This window comes from Pinus tabuliformis, chromosome 8 (assembly GCF_031772625.1).
Source record: "Pinus tabuliformis cultivar Carrire ecotype Pingquan chromosome 8, CPIR1, whole genome shotgun sequence".
Classification (NCBI taxonomy): Eukaryota; Viridiplantae; Streptophyta; class Pinopsida; order Pinales; family Pinaceae; genus Pinus; species Pinus tabuliformis.
This window is the reverse complement of record NC_142294.1, coordinates 1,052,035,145-1,052,054,566: the sequence shown is the minus strand read 5'-3', so window position 1 is coordinate 1,052,054,566 and position 19,422 is coordinate 1,052,035,145. Positions and strand designations below refer to the sequence as shown.

Sequence of the window (19,422 nt, the reverse complement as noted above, 5' to 3'; positions counted from 1 at the left end):
TTAATCAGGCATTTTTTCTGGAAAGGAGGTAAGCAAAATGACAAGAGATTCTCTCTAATCAGTTGGGAAACAGTTACAAAGCCATATCTTGAAGGAGGGCTGAACCTCAAAGACCTGAAGGCTCAAAATCTCGCTATGGGAGCCAAATTAGTATGGAAAATAATCGCTCCTAAACCAAACTGGGCTCAGACTGCATTATGGAGGAAGTACTTTAGAGGTTCAAGGCTCAGGTGCTTAGATCACCCAAAAAATTCGCCCAGAATGCACTTCAGCAACTTCATCAATAGAATCACGCCGATGATAAAAAACCACGCTCATTGGATACCTGGAAACGGAAAGAGAATACAGCTATGGAATGACAGGATTATGGATCGATCTCCTTTGGAAGAAGCCGGAGATTTTGCAGCACTAAGAAACTGGTTGGACACAGCTCACGTCCACACTCTGTGGGACATCTCGCTGTGGAAAGAGGACTCTTGGACGGGTTGGAGTCAATTATCGGTGCCCATCGAACTGCAAAATGATTGGGCAGCGTTCAAAGCCCATCTACACAGGCTGGCCCCTATTCACCCAAACATGAGGGACGCGAGAGGCTGGGGGAAAAGTCATTCAGGTTACACTGTCAAGCAGGGATACTACAAGTTCTTAGAGCGCCCCCACGTTCCTCCCAATCCTGCTCCCTAGGCAGGGATATGGAACTTCCCATATATTCCAAAAATTGACCATTTTTGCTGGATCCTTTGCCATCAAAAAATCCTTACTAAGGACAGACTTCAAAAGAGAGGATTTAATGGACCGTCCAGATGTATTCTCTGCAAGGAAAATCCTGAAACAACCCTCCATATTATGATTGAATGCAATCATTGTCTGGAAGGAGCTACTGGATACTTGGAACTTCGATCTCAATTTTCCCACCTCAGTTCAAGAGTTGTTCGCAGGCTGGATGGCCAGATACCCAGGTATTCAACCAAAAAACAAAAAGATCAGATCAACATGGAGTGCTTTGCCAAAATTTACCAGTTGGCAGGTTTGGTTAGAAAGGAACAGGAGGATATTCCGCAACAAAGCCCAAGATCATAGAATAGTAGCCAATTCAGTGAAATTCCAATTAAACGAGTGGCTGGAAGGCATAGGTGATGATTCAAATCTTAGTCAGCAAGACAGAGAGCTGGGTACTGCCCTTAAGCTCAGCTTCCATAAAGCAAGAAGCTCACCTCCAGCTCCTGAAGTTTGGCAAATCAGGAAAAACGAGATTGACTTTCAGAAATGGCTGTCCAAACATTTAATTCCATCTCTATTCTTTGATGGCGCAGCTAAAGGGAATCCAGGGAAGGCCGGGGCAGGAGGACATATTATTATGCCGGGCAGCACTTCTTCTCATAATTTTGCCTGGGGTCTAGGCCACACATCTAGCATGCAGGCCGAGGTGCTGGCCCTCTTGCAAGGGGTAATCTTCCTCAAGGAGCTGGGAATACGGGAAGCTAATATTCTTGGAGACTCCCAAGTAATCATAAGAGCTATGGTGACCAACTCCAACCCAACTGATCTGCACCTAGCAAGGCTACTTACCAGAATTAAAAGCATTTCAAAATCCCTACACTTGACATATTTTCATGTTCTGAGAACAAATAATAAAGAAGCAGACACCCAAGCAAACATTGCAGTCCACTTAGAAGCTGGAACTATTCTCAGAAACAAGGAATCTCTGTGGGCTCCTATTCTGTGAAAAGACATGTTTTACTGTTTTCTTTTAAATCAGTTTGTCTGTATCTTTCATTTAGGACAATCGGCATCAAAAGAACATTTTGGAAATTGTAAAAAGAGGAAGTGGATAAGAGCAAAAGCCAATCCCCTCTTGGTAGAAAGGCATGCTGGAAATTGCTCCCCATTTTGTAACCGAATATGTGGCCATTTGCCAACCAGATAATGAAACACTATAACCGTTCTTGTAAAAAAAAAAAAATAACATCATAGATCTAACCATATTAAGCAAAGTTCTATTCATACGTTTTGCAATGCCATTCTATTGTGGATTATAAGGTATCATAGTATGATGTTTGATTCCATTGTCCTTCAAATATTTTTTAAAAACATGAGAAGTATTCTCGCCACCGTTATCAGTTATGAGAATGCCTATATTCTGTTGAGTTTCATTTTTAATCATCAAATGAAAAGTTTTAAAAACTTCAAACACTTCTGACTTATTCTTCAACAAATACACCCAACACATTTTCGAGTAATCATCAATAAATGTCAGCACCTATTTATTTCCATTGGAAGTTGCAACAGACATAGATCCAAATAAATCTGAATGTATAAGACCTAATTTTCGTGAAGCTCTAAAAGAAGAACTATGAAAATGTTGTTTACAATGTTTTCCCAAAATACAAGCATCAAAAGGTGTAATCTTTCTTTGAACTATCAGAAGACCTTTAATACCTTGCCTTTTCATAATTTTGATGCTTCCATAATTGATGTGACCAAATCAAGTATGCCACAACAAGATGGGAAACAAGATATCAATTTGTTGTGCCAAAAAAGTAGAAATTTCACGAGAATTAGTAGATGAAGTACCATTTAACTTTAAAACTGTACCTTCTTCCAAACCGGTCATAATAACTGCATGATCAGATGCTCTTCTTATCTTGATGATGCCATCAAATATATGAATATAATGCCCTTACTGTCGAATATGGATAAGAGACATCAAATTTCGCTGAAACTGTGGAGTGTATAGTACATCCTGTAGAACATAATCTGCAAGATTCGATATCTTCAAACGAATAGACCTAATGTCAGATGGTTTAATTTGAGACTTGTCAGCAAAGTAAATAACACCATCAATATCATCACTGAATGTTTAAAAAAAAATCTCGCCTAAATGTCATATGACAAGTGGCTTTTGAATCCAAAATGCAACTATCTCGCCATGAAGAAAATGTAGTGTTGAAAACATCATTAATATTAAAATTACAGTGAGAAACAATGTAATGTGCAGACTCTGATGAATTTTCCTTATCTGGTGGTGGCTAATATTTCTTTTCATTCAACTATTCTCTCCTTTCACTGATTTTCTTCCAAGGGATTTTGCAGTTAGTAGCAATATGACCAATTTTACCACATCTAAAACATTTGATAGCTGGTCTATCAATAAAATTCCTTTGTTGTCTATCATTTTGTTGCTTGTCTCCCTGATTATTTTTGCCCCCGTCGCCTCTATAATTTCTCCTACCACGACCCCTACTACTTTTATCACCTCTATAAGTTTCAACATGAGATTTCTGATCCATTTGTACAAGGCACAAAGTTTCTACATTAGAGTTAGGTGGAACCTCTTTCTTCCCAAAGGTTTTTTTCTCTCAACTATGTTGCTTACTAGTTTATCAAATGTAATGTCTTTGAACTTCCCACTAGCTTGGAGAGATTCCCAATAGTGTGAATAGACAGGGTGAAGGACTTTTATAAAATATGTAAGTTGTAAATATACATTAATTCCAGTGGCTTCTATATCCTGAAAAATGACTTTTATTTCATAGGCACTCTTTAAAGGATCATTATCCTTCATCTTCAAATTAAACAAATTTAACAATAACTGAATAATTTCGAGTTATGAGTGTGAATCATACAATTATTTCAAATTATTTAATGCTTCGAATGAAGTACCATAAGAAACGATATATCGGCTTACCTCTTTTGTCACTGATGGAATTATTAATGCATATGCCTTGTTGTCTTTTGTCCCCAAATTGCACGTTGCTTCTCATTATCAGGCGGCTTCGGTGTAATTTTTGTTCCATCACTATCCTTCTTTCCTTGACAAACTTCCCACAAATTGTTAAAAACAAGGGTACTTTTAAGCTTTCTAAACCACTCTTGATAATTTTCCTTTCCATTAAGAACAACTCCAACTATGGAAACTATTGAAGTCATAATTGTCATGGAACCAAATATTCTTCAAATCCTTTCAAATTCAAAATATATGCAATACTTCGGAAAAGATATAAGTTCATTTCTCCTCTTGTTTTAAACAAAGTTGGCTTTGTGATTTAATGGTAAGTTTCAAAAATAGCCTAGCAAAGAGCTAGGTCAAATCTTATTAGCCTCCAGATATTTTATTTTACCGATGGCCTCTTAAAAAAATTTAATTCAAACCACCAAAAATATATATCCTTCATTTTAAGTATCCTTTAGAAATCCTTCAGTAAAAACTTCATATCCTTTAGAAATATTTCAGTGAAAATTTTGGTTTGTAGTAAATGTAAATATTTTACTGTGATTAAACTCTCGTCCTTAAGAAATTTTACTAATTCAAACCACTAAAAAATATATATCCTTCATTTTAAGTATCCTTTAGAAATACTTCGTATCCTTCAAAAATATTTCAGTGAAATTTTTATTTTGAGGAAAAACCTGTGAACAGTTTTGAAACCAACGTTTCGAACTAGCTTAGTGAGTCCATCATGAGGGCAATGAGATTTGTATTTGAGAAGAGAGAGCGTGAAATTACGGAGCTTATTAATAGTTATTTGAAAAATATTTCTGATGTCTTCATTTGTAGTCGGCTTATAAATGATAAATTAATTAATAATTATTTAATTTATTTATTTAGATAAGTATTTATTTGATTTATTATATATTATTATTATTTATTTGTTTAGTTTTAATTTTATTATATTATTGTTTATTTATATATATATATATATATTTTATTAGTATTTATTTAAATTTCAAATAAAATAAATCTATTATTTATTATTATTATTATTTATTTATTTATTATTATAATTATTATTATTATCTTCCGTCTTTTTTTTTTCAATTTTTTTTTTAATTAATTAATCAATTATTTATTTATTTATTTTATTTGAAATATATATTATTTGTTTAAGATTCTAACTCTCTGTTAATTGTTTTACAGGAATGTATATAATTTTAAAGATTAATTTTGAAAATTTATGTTAAATAATTTGCTATGTGATTAAATTATTATTTAAAGGATTAGATAGGGAGTTAGCTATGATAGGTTATGTTTATCAATTTTAATTAATTAAATAATTTTGTTTTTTCTCCTTAATATGGATGTTTACTTATTTAATTATTTTCATTTCATTTATTAATTAATTTATTTTTAATGAATGTGTGTAAATTTATGATTATTTGAAATTAATATTATTTGTTTAAGATCCTAACTCTATGTTAATTGTTTTACCCGAAGAAAATTTATGTTAGTTAATTTATTATGTGGATAACTTATTATTTAAAGGATTAGTAAATCTATGTTTATTAGAAATTTAAATTATTAGTTTAAGATCCTAACTGTATGTTAATTGTGTTACATGCATGTATATAATTTTAAAGATTAGTTTTGAAATTTTATGTTAACTAATTTATTATGTGATTAGATTATTATTTAAAGGATTAGATAGGTAGTTAGCTATGATAGGTTATATTTATCAATTTTAATTAATTAAATAATTTTGTATTATTTTCTTAAAATTGATATTTATTTATTTATATATTTTTATTCTATTTATTTATTTATAATGTGTGTAAATCTATGTTTATTGCTTTTTTATTTTATTTAATAGGGGTTTCCAGGTGTCACTTAACTTTAGTCCGTCGTCTCTATTCATATTATTGGAGGATTTTTCGATTTCAATTGCTTCTTTTACCCTTCTTTTTAAATAATGGTCTTCCTTGTGAATTAATTTTGCTTGTTCCATGCAAATATAATGTGAGGAGGAACAAGCATGCTCAGCTAGACCAGATTTTTCTGACCTATTTCTTGAAATGTCATTAATATGCTCTTTTAGCCTAATGCCAAAGGATCTCCCTGTTTCACCTATATATACTTTGCCACATGAGCAAGGAACTGAGTATACTCCTTTGTGATTTTTTGGGTCTATTAGGTCCTTGGCAGAATCTAGCATGTTTTTGATGGTGTTAGGGGGTGTGAAGGCAACCATAATGTTATGCTTGGTGAGAATTCTAGCGATTTTGTCAGTGGTTCCTTTAATATAGGGTAAGGAGATTCTAGGGTTTTCTAGAGTTTTCCTTTTTTGGGTATTGGTTGTGGATTCTTTAAATATCTTTTGGATAATGTTTTTCTGATAGCCATTGTTGATGAAGACCTTGTAGAGATGGTTAAGTTCTTCTTCTAAATGTTCAGGGTCAGAGATTCTTGAAGCTCTGGTAGCTAGGGTTTTGATGACTCCTACTTTTTGCTTCAGATGGTGGTGGGAATTAGAGTGAAGATATTTGTCGGTGTGAGTTTGTTTTCTAAAGACCTGGTGGCTTAGTTTGCCATTTTTCTTAGTAAGGAGGACATCTAGGAATGGGAGCTGGTTGTCTTTTTCAATCTCAATAGTGAATTTAATGTGTTCTGAGAGGCTGTTTAAGTGGGATAAGAATTCATTAAGTTTATCTAAACCATGTCTCCATTTAGCGAAAATATCATCTACATATCTTTTCCACTCATCAGGTGTAAAGGGGAAAGATTTAAGGGCCATTTGTTCAAAATGTTCCATATATAAATTGGCAATCAGAGGAGATAAAGGAGAACCCATGGCAACTCCATGAGTTTGCTCATAGATTTTACCTTTGAAGCTGAAGTATGAAGATTTTAGGCAAATGTCTACTAGTTCTACAGTTTCATGGTCTGTAATATTCTTCAAAACTTTTATAGCTTTATATATTGGAATCATAGTGTAGAGAGACACTACGTCAAAGCTAACTAGGAGATCATTGTCACTAATTTCCAGGTTTTTAATCCATTCTATGAAAGAAGCAGAATCTTTGATATAAGAGGGAGTGTTACCTGATAAAGGTCTAAGCTTGTTTGCAAGGTATTTTGCTAACCAGTAAGTGGGTGATCCTATGGTGTTCACAATGGGTCTCAGAGGAATTCCAGATTTATGGATTTTGGGAACCCCATAAATTCTAGGGATGATGGCACTATTTGGTATTAATCTGTTCTTAATAGTAGAATCAAGAGAGGAGTTTTTGATTTTGTTACTAACTAAGCGGAGAATTTTGTTGCTGGGGTCCTTGTTAAGAATTCTATAGCAGCCACTCTTGTTAAGGTGTTCTTCCATCTTATTGTCATAATCTGTCCTATCCATAATAACAGTGGCATTTCCTTTGTCTGCTTTTAAAATTATGATGTCCTTGTTCTTCCTGATGTTTTTTAAAGCTATGGATTCTTCTTTGGAGATGTTGCTGGGAGGAGGTCTGGCATTTCTGAGAATTCTAGCCACGTCTTGTCTTATTTCTTCTGCAACATTTTGATTAGTGTTTCTGATGATGACCTCAATGTTACTAATGATATCATGCACAGGTATTTTTGCTGGAGATAAAGCAAAATTAAGGCCTTTTTCTAGCAGCGTTTTCAAATTGTCATCTAATGCCAGATTTGAGAGGTTGATAACTGTTTCTTTTTGCGTATTATTTATCCCTTGCGCTGTCTGGCTATTTACTTGCGTGAGAGTATCTTCAACCTGCGATTTGCCATCTATCTGCTTATAAATAACCTGAGTATGTCTGATGGGAGCGTCGTGTTGGATATCATCGATGTCTTCATTCTGCGTAATGTCTTCTGCAACATTAGTTATTCCTTGCGCTGTTTGACTGTTTAATTGCTTGAGCGAATCTTCATCGGCTTTAATCCGCGTTGTCTGGCTGTCCAATTGCTTGATGCATTCTTTCTGCGTGTTGTTGGACAGAACGCCTTGCATGATGGGGCTGCCTTCTCCTACGATATTAACTGCGCTGACAGCGTGTCTTTCATGCTGTTCATTATGTTGGAGAATGCCATGTGAGATGGGAGTGTTACAGTTGCTGCCTTTCTCTACGATGTTAAAATCAGACTGCGCTGTCAGAGGGTTTTTCAAATTGTCAAACTGCATGATGGTGGCATCATAATGCTGGTTAACGTTGTGCTGGTGAGTGTAGTTGTATTCATGGCCAATTTTCTGCGTCTGAGATGAAGATTTAAAGTTGAAGTCAGCGTTTCCCAGGTTTTTAAGCTTTCTGGATTTCTTTGCTAAGTTATAATTAAAAATCCTTTCAGCTTTGGCGAAGGTGAAGGCATCCAAGATTTGCCAGAGATCAGAACGAAGAGCCGATGCTAGCACGAGATGCAATCTCAGAAGTTTTTCAGAAATTTTAATTAATTGGACTCTGGTAAATTTGATTTCATGTTTGATGAGGGTTTTACTGAGATTATTGAAGAACGAAATGTTCCGACCTTGTTTAAGGGGATGGTTACATTTGGAGAAATTTGGAATGAGGTTTTTATCCCTACATTCTTTTAGAAATATGAGACTTGACATACTTCTAGCTCTGGAGATTCTCATCTTCTCAAAATTTAAAGCATTGTTCATTATGTCCCTTCCATGGTGGGACTTAAAATTCCAGTTTGCAATAAATGTAAATATTTTACTGTGATTAAACTCTCCTCATTAAGAAATTTTACTAATTCAAACCACCAAAAAATATATATCCTTCATTTTAAGTATCCTTTAGAAATCCTTCTGTAAAAACTTCGTATCCTTCAGAAATATTTCAGTGAAAACTCTGGTTTGCAGCAAATGTAAATATTTTACTATGATTAAACTCTCGTCCTTAAGAAATTTTACTATGATTAAACTCTTGTTTACTCTCATAAATGAAAATAAAGCCTCCCAAAATTAAAACAATAAGCGACCCTTGGATGCATTGAACTTAGACTTTTATCAAACAATCTAGCAATTATTGGTATTTGACTTAGCATTGGCAATTTTTATTGAGAACAACATGCACTCAAAACTCCAACATGTATTTTAACTTCCAAGGATATGTTAAAAAAAATATTTATACCACTGAATTTCTCCAATCGTCTTTCATTATGACATAAAGTTATAAAACTTACAAAGAGTCAATAGTTTGGGTGTCCCACTAGGCTAACCTTCTGCTACATTCAACTATCCTCACAGACTTCATGCTCTGCGCCACCTTTACACCATAGACTTCAAATACATGGAGTTTAGAAACAACTCAACCAGGGCTCTAATACCACTGTACAAGCCCAAATAAACTCCACAATGAAAGAGCATCATATTAATGATAAAATTACTTATTTATACATGTGAAATCTAGGTACGAGACAATTGTGTCTCGGTAACTTATTAACCGTAAAAACAGAATGTAAAACTAATTACATATTATACAATAACAATCCCGAAGGATTAGTTAACACTGGAGACATCTTTCACCTTCTTAAACCTTTATGGGCCCTCGATCAATTGAAAGGAGTTATGGGATAAAGTCTTTGTGAATTCACTTATTCATTCACAAGGTCTCATTCGTAGAGGGAATTTGAACTTCTCCGCGGGCTCATTTAAATCTTGGGGCCCGACCCCTAGCTAAATATTTTATGCACATAATGGAAGAGAGGAATTTGGTGGATGTGTAAATAGTTAAATTTGGCCCCTACTTGGCAGAACTGTCGCACAGGGAAGGATAGAATTTCCAAGTGAATCGATCGATTCCTTCTATATGAGGCTCTGGTGGACAACCTCACTCAGATAAAACATTGGATCGGGGTCAATGGGGTCTCAGATCGCTCTCCCATTCTCTTGGAAACACGTGGGGCCTCTCTGAAGCTAGGCAATCCTTTTAAAATGAACTCTTCTTGGCTAAAAGAGGAGGTGTTTCAACTTTCTCTCTATGGTCTCCTCACATTGGAAACCATTCGATCCTCATTTGGGCTCCTTTGTGGCCAGTTAATTTGTAGCCAATCTAAAGCTCATCAAAATTAAAACCAAGAAATGGACAAAAAAAAAGAATGGACGAAGTTGAGGGATTGTTGGAAATCAAAAAATTAGTTGCAAGAGGTTGTTGATCTTGAAAGGGAAGGCTTCATCTCTTCAGAATCCAGAGAGACCCTCACTTCCATGAAAAATGGAAACAAGTGCTTTTGTAAGAATGGAAGAAGGAATGACGCTTAAAGGGTAGAGATATTTGGCTATCTAGCAGGATGAAAACACCAAACTCTTCCAAGCCTATGCCAAGGGAAGGAAAATTCAAAACACCATATAGAGTCTCTAAGACCCAGCCAGAGAGGAGGTCTCACATTTTGAGTCTAGTAGTCTGGCCAAGAGCGACTTCGCAAACATTTTTCGGGCCCCTGTAGAAGCATCTATTACTGAAGTGATCAAAGTTGCACATCTTTTCCCCCTGTTGTTTGAGGAGGAGGATAATAGGGATATCATGGAGAAAGTCTCAGAGGATGAACTAAAAACTATTCTTAACAGTTTCAAGAAAGATAAAATCCCAAGCCCTAATGGCTAGGGTTTAGATTTTTTTTGGAATTATATGACATTATTGGGAACAACTTTTGTCAGTGATTGAAGAATTCAGAAAGGAAAGGTACATGTTGTGTGCCTGCAACTCAACCTTCATTGATCTCATTTCCAAGGTGGACCACCCTTCTTCTTTGGATGATTTCTAACCTATATCTTCTTTGGATGATTTCTGACCTATATCCGTTTGCAACTCCATTTATAAGGTTATGGAAAAAACAATTTCTCTTAGAATCAAACCTATTCTTGCAAGTTCTATATCTAGTGAACAATTTGTGTCCTTGGAGGGAAAGAAGATTCATGAAGCAATTGGCGCTGCTCAGGAAGGCTTGCATAATCTGAAAACCCTAAACTTAAAAGGAGTTTTCATTAAGATTAACCCATCCAAAGATTTTGATAAGGTCAACTAGAACTACCTTAGGCTTCTTATGATGCATGTTGGTTTCAATCCAGATTCATTGCATGGGTGATGAGATGCATGTAAACTATCTCATTTTTTGTTTTAATCAATGACCCAGCCTCCCCTTTTTTCCATGTGAAAAGATGATTGTGTTAGGGGTTCCCCCTCTCCCCTCTCCTGTTTCTTTTGGTTGTTGAAGGATTAAGCTGACTACTGGTTGAGGTGAAAGGGCAAGGTGATTTCCATGACACTATCATTGCTCAAACCATGGCTCTCACTCACCACCTATTCGTTGATGACATACTCATTTTCCTCAATGGTTCCCAAAGAGAGGTGAGTCTGTTGGCAGATATTCGTTCTTTATATGAGAAAGCTAAATGTATGACTATTAATAACAACAAATACTCCATCTCCATGCAAAATTTGGAAGAAGGTGAGACCCACCATCTTAATCTGAATATTCCCTTTTTCATCCAAAATGCTGGACCAAGGCCTGAAATATCTGGGTTTTTTCCTCAAACCCAATTGATATAGTAACTAGGATACATCATGGCTCATTACAAAGGTCGAGAAAAGATTGAAGAGCGAGGAATTTTGATGCGTGTCATGAGTAGCCAGACTTGTGCTGATCAAATAGGTCTTCGGATCCATCGTTGTGTATTGGATGTCCTTGGCTTAGATTCCTAAAGGTGTCTTTGTAACAACCCTTGTGAAAATTCCATGTAAAAATATATAAATACCACAGATGATGGGACACATATTCCAAGATGAATGGTGGGCAGGACATCCTAGGGGGGTGTTCATTTGGTTGTTTATGGCTAAGGAGATTGGCAAAGGCAATGGCTAAGGCATTAAAGAGGCAAAAAGGTATTTTGGCATATTTATTTATGAAAATAATGGAAATTAGGAGAAAAGGAAGGTGAAAGGTCACAGGTTGCATGTGAGGAGGAAAATGAAGGAAAATAATGGCAAATGAAGAAAATAGAGGCCTCATTCATAAAAGGGCTTATAAGGATCAGTTGGCAAGATTTGGTCAATTCAGTTTTGGAGCTCTCCCATATTCTCTCTCTCTCTCTCATACTCTTGGTTGCTTAGAGTTTTCTTGGATCACTCTTGGAGGGGGTGGCATACTTGGATTCTTGGAGTAAGAAGGCATCGACATCAACATCTACATCATATTTGCTTGCAGGTATCAAGTTACATGTATGATTTATTCACTAGTTTTGGCATGCATGACACATGCATGTGGTTTCTTGGTTATGATTTATCATTGGCATGGAGGATTTCCTGGATCGACAGTGGATTGCCTAGCCTTGCCATTTCCTGGATAACCATGGTGATTGTGGGTTTACTTCCATTGCTTTGTTTTGGTTGGTTCTCATTTTTCCATAGCATGGGTTGATTTACTAGTCCTGGAAGCCCTGGTTGAACAAACGCTCTGGAAGCCGTGTAACAGCTTGGGTTGAGTTACTAGTCTTGGAACCCCTGGTTGGACAAACAATCTGGAAGCCCTTGGTGGGTTGAGTTACTAGTCCTGGAAGCCTTGTATAAGCTGTGGGATGAGTTACTAGTTCTAGAAGCCTTGGTTGGACAAACACTTTGGAAGCCCTGGAAGGCTTGGATAGAGAGCAATCTGATGATGGTTTTTGGTGATGTCTGACTGTGAGGTGGAATCACTGTTTGATGGGTTGAGGTGGGTGGCCTTTGGAAGCCCTGGATGAGTTTTGATGGATGTGTTCTATAAGATCCCACATTCATGATTGGAATATGACACGGGGGTGATTGGTTGAAGAGAGACTTGGCTCAGCCAATCTATGGTCGGGTGGAACGTGGTAGTCCCATCTCCGGTTGGTTCATTGCATTTATTAATGAAAAAATTCATTCCCTTGATTTTCATGTGAAAATGTACTGATGTATATATGGATTTTGATGGCTGATATGTTTATTGTATTGCAGTTCCTATTATGTTTTTTATATGCACATTTACCCCGGATATTGTTACAGTCATGCAAAAAAATCACATAATATGCTTCTCTTTCTTTTTGTCGGGGAAGTAGGATTAGGGAGTTCTCCCTTGGGTAAGATGGGAAAAAGTTGCTATGCAAAAGCTTTTGGGAGGCTGGGGACTAAAGAATATATATATATTTTTTCTCTATAGCTTTGGTTTCTAAGTGTGGGTGGTGGCTCAAATCTACTCAAAGCCTATGGACCATAATTGTTACTAAAAAATATATAGCTCCAAACTAGTTGGAAGGCTGGATCAAAAGGATGGACAAACCGCGTGCAAATATCTTTGTGATCTGGAGGGAAGTTCTTAATTCTTTTGAGCTTATTGCTAATGGATTGGCATGGTAAATTGGCAAAGGGGATTAGGTGAGATTAGGTCTTGAAGTGGACAAAGTCACATTTTTCCCCTCCCATTAATTAATCTCCTATGAGACAAAGGGTTATCCAAACTTTCTTACATAGCCAACTCGGTTAACACCTCAATTTGGAATCAAGGTTAGCTTACTGTTGATGACTTAGGCCTTGGGAGGGATTTTAGGGAGACCTAAAATCGCTTTTTCAATGCCCTATCTACTTTCCACATCAAATTGACAGACATAGAAGACAAATTAGTCTGGAGCACTTCTCCTTAGGGTTCCTATACCCCCAAGCTTGGTTACATCTCTCTCATGGCCACCAGAGATGGCGTTGATATCAAGTGGTGGTGGAGGGTTATGTGGAAGGCTAAATGTCAAGCAAAATCCAAACTTCTTACACTCTAGAAAATATACATGGTTGGGTCGGGCTGGTGCTCCTTATGCAAAAATTATAAGGAAACCACAACTTGCATATTTATGAAATTTCCCTTTTATTAGAAGGTTTGGAATATATGCAAACATGCAGCGGGTCATTCGGGGGCATGGGAAGTAGTGGATATAGAAGGGGCTTGGTGGGTCTGGCTGTCCAATCCGACATGCCAGGCTCTCAAAGCTCTGACCCTGATCATAAAATAGAGGGGTATGGCTAGCATGGAATAGAACCATCTTTTAGGAACAAATTTCCATTCCTGAGAACATTACTACCGAATATCTAGCTGTCTTTGCTCATTTCCCTAAGGAAAAAGGGGTAACCCCTCCTAGAACAATCATTGCAGAGAAGCCCGATCACTCCAAACCATGGGATTTCTTTGATGGAGCATCTAGCAATTCAGGGCAACAATATGGTGGGGGATTCATTCTTCATATCTTAGTCTCACACTCTTTCCAGGTCAAAATGGGCTTCGGTTCTGGATCCAACAACATGGAGAAAATCTAGATTGTAAAAACCTGCTCCTTTTTGCCTTAGCAAAGGGATGCTCTTAAATACAAATCTACAGTGAATCCATGCTTATCATCAACCGGATCAATAACAATCAAATGTGCAGAAACATCTTACTTTTACCTATTGCGGAGGAATCAATCAGGTTCAAAAAATCTTTTAATTTTTCACCTGCTCTAACATTTATAGAGAAAAGAACTAAAAAGTAGATCATCTCTCTAAAGAAGGGCCACTGATGGAGGAAGGAGCATGGGAGATTCTAGAACTCTATGATAGCACTTCCGGCTTCACCTTTTATGACAGGCCATACATGGGCCTACTTCCAGGGGCTCTAGGTACATGATTTCATGCATCGACACATTTTGGATCAATCATCAATTTTCATATGTTTTTATTGGTATTTTTAGTCATCTTTTCTTGCACTTGCAGCCAACAACTATCTTATACATTTTGTATTTTTGGTAAAAGCCTTTACGAATGCTAAATGTTTGTTCATGTATATCAGGCCAGATCTGGATATAGGTCCAAATAGTTTTCTATTTTTTTGGAATGCATAGTCAGCATGCATTTGCAGAATGTAATTACATCATTTTCTATATGAATGCAATCATGGTTTTTTCCTCTGAAAAAAGAATTGAAACCATAGTGGTCACATCTGAAATATTTCTCTTCATGTTAATAACGTGTGCACTTCTTTCACGAAAAATGGGCATTTTTCTTAAAAAATTGTCCCAAATTGATGCATTCTGCAGCAACATTTAATTAGGGCCACCCATGTTTGTATGTTTTTTTTTCCTTACAAACGACTAGGGAGCATGTCTCTGAACCTTGCTGCTCAAGGAGGCTGCTTGGATTCTATGCGAGAATTGTTGTTCAGTGAGATGCATCTAGGTGAGAACTTCTTTAAGAAGCTCATTCTCCCTGTTTACTCTCAATATATTTAGTTTAAGAAGGATACCAACGTGGAGGAATTGCCTGGACGATCAAAAGTGGTCGGAATTCAGGCAAAAATATTTCAAAAAATGTTGCATTAGGAGTGTTTTTGATAGTGGAAATGGATTTAGAACCTTCGAAAACCTCTGGGGCACCCAAAATCTAGAAGTTTCACAACTATAACCTGGGTTTACAAAAATCCCCGCCGGATTTTATCAAAATCTTGCTAGAATTTCCATGATTTTTAGGGAAAAAAAGCAATATGTTTAGACTACGACTATTTTGTTTGTTTACATATAGGACTACTATAATAAGAGGGAAAAAGAGACAATTTTATAAGAGAGAAAAATAGATAATTTTCCAGGAGATTTCCATAAAGTACTAATTAATGCGTTTTACTTTGAATACACATCCCATATGCTGTAGCCTTTAAATACAAACACTCTTCTTGTGCAACCTTATTGAATCCAAGTGTTACAGAGCCATTGGTTTGGCCTACACCATGGAAATTTATAAGTCAACTCAATCCAGAGGCTAAGGTCTTGTTGGAAAAGGCCCCCATGGAGGCCAATCATGTGAGGGAGAAAAATATTTTGTCTGCATTGTCTTCTTCCACTGATTAAGAAGACAACATTGAAGATAATATTTCTAATGTGTGATATTTCTTCTCATTGTAAATGTCTATTGATTTGTTGGAACTTGATATAATTAAGACACACATTGGACTCAGAAGTTGTATTAGTTTTCTCTTTTCTTCAAATTTTAAGTGACTATCATTGCAACTAATTGGTTGTCTTTGTTTTGTGCCAATCTGCAGGCTAGTGAATTTGAGGTTTGTTGCATCTGCTTTGATCAATTTGGTACCATTTGTTAGCACCTAAATCTGCCTTAGGCTGAAGGAAGGAAAAAATTAGGGTAACCACAAACCACGCTCAGTCTGGTAGCTAGCCCTACCAGAGCAGGAGAGGGCTCTCTCCGAGTCACGCTCAGTGAATATATAAGCAAAAACGGTCTGAGATGACTTACAGTGAAATGTTGATCTTAGGCTAGTAAGTGAATAGGGATACAAGAAACCATTTTCATGAATGACCGAGCTTCTGGGATGGTATGGGACCAACGGTCAGCAAGGAACAAAGAATTTAATACAAAGGCACAGATTATTCCGTGAGGCAAGGTAGGCGGAAAATGTAACAATTTAGTTTGAGGTAACGCGACATGAATAGATTGCTGAAGAAAGTGAAAAGCACATAGTTACATGAATCCTTTTCAACAAAAGAAAAACACTGAACATGAAATTTTCCCACAGGCAGAGCAATAAAATTGAATTCTACCTAATCTCACTTAGAAAATTTCACTGGAAATGAACATGAATTGAATTATGAAACATAACGAAATACATATGAAAACATAAGAGACACATTTGCTACACTCATAACCACAAGAATCTCATGAAACAGAGCCGCTGCCTTTCATTAATTCTCTATCAAAAATACACAGTGAAGAAACAAAGTTTCTTTCCCACGGTCTCCCAGAAGTTACAAGCCAACCAACCCTTTGAAAATAGCCTACATACAATATATAGAATGTGCCATGAAGAGATAGAACGCCCAAGGGTTGGGGAGTTACTCGAATCATTACAAAATGGAGATGAAGAGCCAACCATCACCTACAAGTGCAGTGCTACAAACATGACATTTGGCTTGGGTGACCATTCGCCTTCCTCCGCCACTTGGATAGAAGCCAATCTGGAGAAAAAATACTTTAAATGCCGCCTTTGGTGCCAAAAAACCAAAGTGTAGATGAGCGGGCGCACTTGGAGAAGTCGCGAACCGAAATTTTGCGAAACGGAAGCAAATTTGGCAATTTTTCCTCTGTGCGCCGCACCTTTTTCTCTGTGCGTCGCGCTACTTTTGGGACTATTTTGGGGCACTTGTAGGTGTCCAAAATGTGCCCAAGTGGGCTTGTTGGAAATCCTGTCCTGTCTACTTTCTAACCCAACTGGAATTTCTGAATTTGGTGCTCATTTACCCCTCCAAATCTCCATTCTCCCAAGACTGCTTCTTGTGTGTCAAAAAAGGGGCAGAGAGGCCATTTTTGACCTTTTGGAGACTCATATCTTGCCAAAATTTCTTTTCCGGGCATCAGTAGTCATGATTTTCCATGATGAATCCAAAAATACAAACCATTCCTCATTTGGAGCTCTAGATTTTTAGCGTTGCGCGCACAGGGAGAAAAACCCTGTATTTTGCCCAAAAATTTGTCATGCGACCAAAAATTCCCCAAATTTCTTGAAATTTGGGCTGTAGTTTCTCTATGGGCTGTTATGATGGGCCAAGGAAGCCTCAGCCAAGATTCGAAGCCGATCTTGCTCTTTTGCCTCTTTAACATTTCTTGTTGCTTTCATCAATTTCGCCTTCAAACTCTTTATTCGGGCCTTGGCGCTCATGTTTCGTGCCCTGTAATGAAAAGCCATGTGTATCAGTAGAGCAAGGTCCTGATCGGACTTGTCTAGAAGCCTCTCCAAGTGGATGTTGATCCGCTCTAGCCAGGACTCACGGTCATTGTTGATCTCTTGCTACAAGGTAGTGATCTCGATCCTCCTTTGTTGGGCAGCTTGTCGATTCTCACGGATGTTTTGCAGCTCCATGATCTCATGCCGGTCCTCAAGCTGCTTGTTTCTCTGCTCCAAATACTTGATGATCCATTTGGCCCTCTCCACATTGAGTGACAAGTCTTAGATCTCCGTGTTCTGCTCCTGAATAGTCATCCTAAGTCGGGCACTCTCCACATTTGCATCATCATCCTGAATGAGGATGAAATCGGCCTCATGTTCACCTGATAGCTCACCTGAAGGCCCCTCATCCTACATGGGCTCCTTACCTTTGTCCTGTACCTATGGTGTTGAGGGAGAGGAGGGGGATTTTGTATAAGGGAATAAGGTCTAGGGTTTGGGATTAGTTATAATAGGGTTGAGGGGATTTTAATAAGGGTTAGGGTTTGGGATTGAATGTAATGTAGGATTGATCAATTTGGTGGGGGTAGGAAATTAGGAAAAAAGGGAGAATGGGGAAGGAGGAGAGTCCTTGGTGACAAAACTGTGAGCTCGGAAACCCTGGCAGCAAATTTGTTTGTGTTGGGTATGAATCTTTGTTTCAACCTTTATCGCCATTACACCACCGTCACTGAGCACAAAAATGGATGAAACACTGAGAGATTGACCCCACCTGGAAAATTCAAGGGATTGAAGGCAATTGGTTGCAAATTCTGAGAAAAATCAGCCTTGGCAGCTCTGTGCGCTGCGCCTTCCATGTGCGCCGCGCCAGTGTAAATTTACACTGGAAATTTTCTCCCAGTGCGCCGCGCTCTCTATGTGCGTCGCGCCTTTTTGCAGGTGACTTTTGAATGCCTTATCGGTGTCCAAATTGGGTGCAAGACAGCTCGTTGGAAAGGTATTTGAGTATAATTTCCAACCCAATTGGAATTTTTCAATTTTGAGTTCATTTTCCCTATAAAAAATCAAATATCCCAAGACTGGTCAAAATGTGCCAAATGAGGCTGCCTAAAGGTAGAGTGCTCTTACAGTCAACTTTTGAATGCCTTCCTCAACTCCAAATTGAGCTCATGGTAGCTCATTGGAAAGATATTTGTGTCTAGTTATCATTTGACTCATCAATAAAGTCATTTGGCCAACTGAGCTAGGAGAAAATTGGATTTTCCCAAGGTCACTTCAGAGGTGCATCAATTCTCCCGAGGAAACTATATTTTTGACATTTCTCCAAAACCATGAAACCTGTGTAAATGTGAAGGAGGTTTTTCTTCCTTGGAATTTTTTGGACAAATACCTCTCTCATTTTTCCCAAATTCACCTTTTATTGCTCAGAAACCGCATTTGAGTGAAGCCTATCCCGATGTGTGGAACAAGGGATTTGTCAAAATGAAGCGAAATGAAGGGGATAGGGAGTTTCTAAATTCTTGAGGAAATTTTGGGAAGTATGGAGGGATGTTAGGAAGTAGGGGAAAGTGTAATCTCAGAGATTGAGTGAGGGGAAGGGGTCCAAAAAGGTAAAACACAGGTCCAACCTAGAAAATTGCCAGGTTGTAGCAAGAAACTAGGGTTTGTACGAAAATGAGGAATTTGGGGGATCTCAGAGATGGGAAGTGTTTGATAAGGTACTTTAAGGATAGGGGAAGGTGTATGAACATCAGGATACAAGTTTTACCGATGATTTGGCTGTCCAAGAGAAATTGCCTTCAAAACCCTAGGAGAGGGAAATGACCTTACCTAGGCGCAACTGAAGCATGAAAAAGGTGTAAAATGACCCAGTGGGACTTGACATGATAATGACAACTCTCTAAATGATGGTACACTCAGCTGAAATGAAAAAATGACAAAATTTGACCTTGACACCTTAAAATCACTTTGTAAGAGCATGTTTGATCACTGGA

General features: G+C 37.4%; 1 protein-coding gene across 1 annotated transcript; it reads left to right on the top strand.

Moving 5' to 3' along the window:
- The first annotated feature begins 943 nt into the window (after window positions 1–943).
- Window positions 944–1,726, top strand: LOC149238965 (uncharacterized). The gene has a single exon (XM_089369712.1). The coding sequence runs from the start codon at window positions 944–946 to the stop codon at window positions 1,724–1,726; it is 783 nt and encodes a 260-aa protein (XP_089225838.1).
- The last annotated feature ends 17,696 nt before the right edge of the window (window positions 1,727–19,422 follow it).

Excerpts from the sequence above, each read along its gene's own strand:
- LOC149238965 (XM_089369712.1), top strand. The coding sequence starts at position 944 with ATGGCCAGATACCCAGGTATTCAACCAAAAAACAAAAAGATCAGATCA.